Source organism: Hyperoodon ampullatus (genome assembly GCF_949752795.1).
Source record: "Hyperoodon ampullatus genome assembly, chromosome: 6".
NCBI lineage: Eukaryota > Metazoa > Chordata > Mammalia > Artiodactyla > Ziphiidae > Hyperoodon > Hyperoodon ampullatus.
This window is the reverse complement of record NC_136919.1, coordinates 103862927-103867195: the sequence shown is the minus strand read 5'-3', so window position 1 is coordinate 103867195 and position 4269 is coordinate 103862927. Positions and strand designations below refer to the sequence as shown.

General features: G+C 49.2%; 1 protein-coding gene across 1 annotated transcript; it reads left to right on the top strand.

Annotated features, from left to right (window-relative positions):
• Positions 1-547: 547 nt before the first annotated feature.
• LOC307054873 (spermatogenesis-associated protein 31A6-like) lies at positions 548-2658 on the top strand (the record flags this gene model as incomplete). The annotated part of the gene is given in 3 exon segments (XM_079706741.1): positions 548-831; positions 833-904; positions 906-2658. Coding segments are annotated over 3 exon segments (2109 nt in total).
• Positions 2659-4269: the final 1611 nt, after the last annotated feature.

Genomic DNA, 4269 nt, shown 5'->3' with positions numbered 1-4269 from the left:
GGAAAGCCTTTGCCATTCAGCCCTGCGCCACCCGAGAGTTAGCTTCCATCTCTCCTAATCCTGAGGGCCCAGCTTCACGGTCTCTGAGGATGCCAGTGGCAGAGCTTATTCCTCAGGAAACAGAGCCTGAGCCTAATTAACAGAGCCTAATTAATGTGGAAGCACTTTGCAAAGGACAAACCCTTTTCAAGTGAGACTTACCATCACTGTCAGGGACATGTGGCCTTGGACACTGATACTTGGGCTCCAGAGTCTAATCCTCCAAAGATTTCCCTTAAAGGGCCATTGTACTCAGCCTCCTGAAAGACTCTTAGGCCTCTGCCTTCACCACCATGACCCAGTCTCCTGATTTCCAGCTTGCAGAGATTGCCTGGAAGAACTGGAGGGGACTCACGACCTGGTTTCACTTCTGCAAAGGTAAAGAATCTTTCCCCTTCTCTCCTGGGTCGTCCTTCCTCCCAGAGCCTATAATGTGACCCCAGCCCTGGGAGGGGGAGCCATGGGAGGGCGTGGCTAAAGCCCTAGGGTGAGGGAGAGCAGGAGCATTATGAAGTCAGTGTGGGGGCAGAGGAGGGTTCTTGGGCTGCAGGTGCCCACCCCTGCCTGTCCTGTCTGGCCATCCTGGCCCCATCTGCTCTCCTACAGCTGCCTGGGGAGGCTTCCTGGCAAGGGCAACTTTCATCAGCTCTCATGTCAAGACCCTCCTGGTGAGACGTGCAAAGCAGTGCCTGCTGGAGCCTGTGGAAGATACTGCTTGAAGGGTTGGGAACCCTGCATGAACACCTCCTGTAGGGTTTCCTTCCTTGATCCAGACACTCGAGAGGTGCTGGAAGCACATAAGGTTTTGGGTAAAGCACAGGTGGACCCTACCCCTCAAGGTCCTCAAGCCCATAAATCTCTTTAACGAAAAAGTTCCAACCCTCCACCATTCTACAGTTTGCCTTTTCCCCTTCAGCCACCTGTGTATCTGGGTCCCACTCAACAGTCAAGTTTGCTGAGTTCCTGGAGAAACCTCCTCAGGCTCATTCAGGAGAGAAGGTGATAACAGAAGAGTCAGTTCCTATCCTGAAGAGGCCTCTCCTTGCCCCCTCCACTGTGTGTAAGGAAATCCAGAGTGCCCTGGGAGCGATTCCATCTGCTGACTACCATGGGCCCTCAAAGGCTTCTCTGACTGGACAGGAGGGCAGGCCACCTTCTCAGTCCCTCACACTCAGCCTTGTGGGCAGAACCTGGAAGAGTGAGACTGTGGAATGGGTCAAGAGGGACAGCCTAGAGCCAGGTCCAAGTTCAGCAATGGTCAGGAATGAGCCAAGAGAGGAGAGTGGTGGTCAGGCCTCACGGGACCCCTGCCATAGGGTAACAGTGATGGAGGTGAACTTAGGATCCCAATCTTTGAGAGGTGAAGAGGCCAGGGAGGCTGTGGAGGCCAAGGAGTCTCCTGCTCTTCAACCACAGTCTAGTGTTATCTTGGAAACCAAAGTGTTGACAAAATCCCAAACCACAAATGTACATATGAGGAGTTTAGAGGTGCCAGGGGCCAGTAGAAGTTTCCTACTACCTAGACTGTCTGTTTTCCAACATCCAGGTGAGACATGCCTTAACATGGAGGTTGCTAGTGAGTTTAACTCCAAAGTAAAGGTACAGTCAGACAGCCAGCTTCAGGACTTTCCCAAACACAGGTTCCTTGCTTCAGACAACTTGGCTTCTCAGGTGCCTCAGTGCCATCCCCAGAGAGTCCCCACCAGAGACAGGTTAGCTTCCCAGGAGCTAAGTGGCCTTATGGAAGCCCAAAGGAGCCACCTAGGGCAGCAGGAGCCCAAAACTTCAAAACTCCAAGACTCATGGAAGAGCCAGAGCAAGATGATTGCCCCTACTTACAAAAGAGAGGACTGTAGGAGGCATAAACCAGGAGAGCATGAAGAAAGGTTTAAAGAATTAGGGACCTCTCAAGCTGGAAGTATGAGCCGCCCTGCCCAGGTCAGGGGAATAACAGACTCTATTGGGAGCAGATGTCTCCAGCTCATGCCAGAGAAGAAACATAGCCCTCCAGAAAGCCTCTTCAGAAAAAGGATGAGGCTATTTTTAAAGTGGATTTTCCCCAAGAAAAAAGTCAATGGTCGAGATGCTCTGCAAAAAAAAAAGCCCATATCAGCCACTGCCCAGAGTCACGGGTCAGTCAAAAGCAGATCAACCTTGAAGAGTGAGACTGCTGAGGGTCGGGCACGCATGACAGCTGTTGGACAGATCGTAGAAGAAAAAAGAGCAATTCACCATGGACTTCATGCCACAAAGTTAAATGAACACAAACTGGAATTCCAAGTCCCAGTATGTGGGTGTTTCTGCTGCCATAGGCTTACCTCCTACCCAGAGCAAGGGAGAATGATGGGTTATACAGCCTGCAGTCATAAAGCCACCTCCAAGGGCCAGAGTTGTTCTATCAGGGAGAGGGAAGTCAGACACCAACATAGTTTGAAAAGTGTAAGGTTCGACGATGAGCAGCTGGGCCTAAGGTGCCTCCCATCCTTGCCCCCCAAGAAGAGTTTGTTTCCAGTTAGTACCTGTCAGTATGGGCCAAGGATTCCAGGTGCCCCAGCCCGCCATCAACACTGTCCAAGGCATTGTCATCTTTGGGGAGGTGTCTTGCCTGGTCGACAGTAAAATCCTTCTTTAGTCTTCCCTTTAGTAGGAAAACATGTCTCCAAGTAAAAATTCAGTCCATGTAGAGAAAATGATTTTCTCATTAGCACATCCAAGATATTTAATGTTCCCCAATACATATATATATATACATATATATATTTTTTTCTAATAAAAGCATAGTGTAATGGCTGCTATCTGTGCTGTGCACTTTGTCTTCTAGAAGGGAGGGGCATGGAGGGAGGTGGACAGTAGCATCACAAGCTTGCTCCTTGTCTCGTGTCCCTTCATTGCACCTTATGATACTGTCATTACACAAACCAAAATTACTCTAACAATGAGATGGGAAAAACCTATGAAACCCACAGCCAAGGATCTGGTTCAACCAGTCTTTCTCCTTCTTCTATGTTACTTTGAACTTTATGCAACTGTAGTGGATAGGTTTACACGATAGGGCCGGACATTCCAATTCAGGCTCCAGGAAGTGTCAGAGCCAAGTGGATGGAAGTTTGGGGGGAATAGAGTATGGGCTCTGAGTTCAGAAACGGGAGAAATCTTGCCCCTGGATCTCTTGGTAGGGAATATACAACATCTGCTCTTAAGAGTTCCTTCTCTCTCTGATGAAGGCTGGGATTGAGATATGCCCTATGAACCCCTTTTAGCTTAGGCATAATAAAATGTACAGCATCACCCTCCCCCACCTCTGTTTTTCCTAGACTTTAGAGCAGCAGCAAGGATGGCATTTCCAGCTCTGTGTGTGTAGGTGGGGGGAGTATCAGGGAGGCTGCTGAGGGCTGTGTTGAGTCCAGTCCCATATAAATGAATGGCTATGTTCATGGGTCACCTACCTTCCACTCTATGTTAACCCCAGAGAAGGAGTTTTGGATGAATGGAATAGGGGTGTGACTGTGGGTAGTAACTATCTGATGGTCAAACGCTGTGAATTTAGGGTGGGACGTAGGTGTAGAAAAATCACTGGATCCACGGAAGGAGGCAAAGTGGTACCAGATTCCCATAAATGTGCAGTTCTGAAAGAGCAGCCCCCTGACATACAACCACCATCTAAAGGCCTAAAGGGGAGGAAACGTTAAGGGTCCAGTAGCTCATCATGACCCCACCCCAGGGTCTCTACGCTATTCCAACTCTAAGATCACAGACCTAGAGAAACCACCTTTAGGTCAAAACAGAAGGTCAAACTTATAGAAGTAAAGCAAATCAGGGAAGGTTAATCTCTTAATACTATATTTAATAAGCTTACACATCATCACCTCTTGACTTTTAGGAAGGATAACTTAACAATAGGTGTAAAAGCCAGGACTAGGGAACTTGGGATGTGACTCCTAGTCTGGTGACCTTCACATAAACACATGGCCCAAAGACTGCTCCAGGGGAGAGGTGGGGACTGGCCTGTGATTGTGTAGTAAGCCTTGCCTGTCTCCCAGTCCTTGATCACGGCAGAGCCTGGCAGGTGAAGAAGCAATCAGACAGGATTTGTGGTGGTGTGGAGGTGACCTGTGCAAAGTGGATGGGACAGGGTGCAATCCAGGGGTGTTCCACTGATCTGCTTCTGGCACAGCTTTTCTTGTCTCCTGACCCCCATCCATATGGAAAAGCAGGGAGATGAGGAAGAAT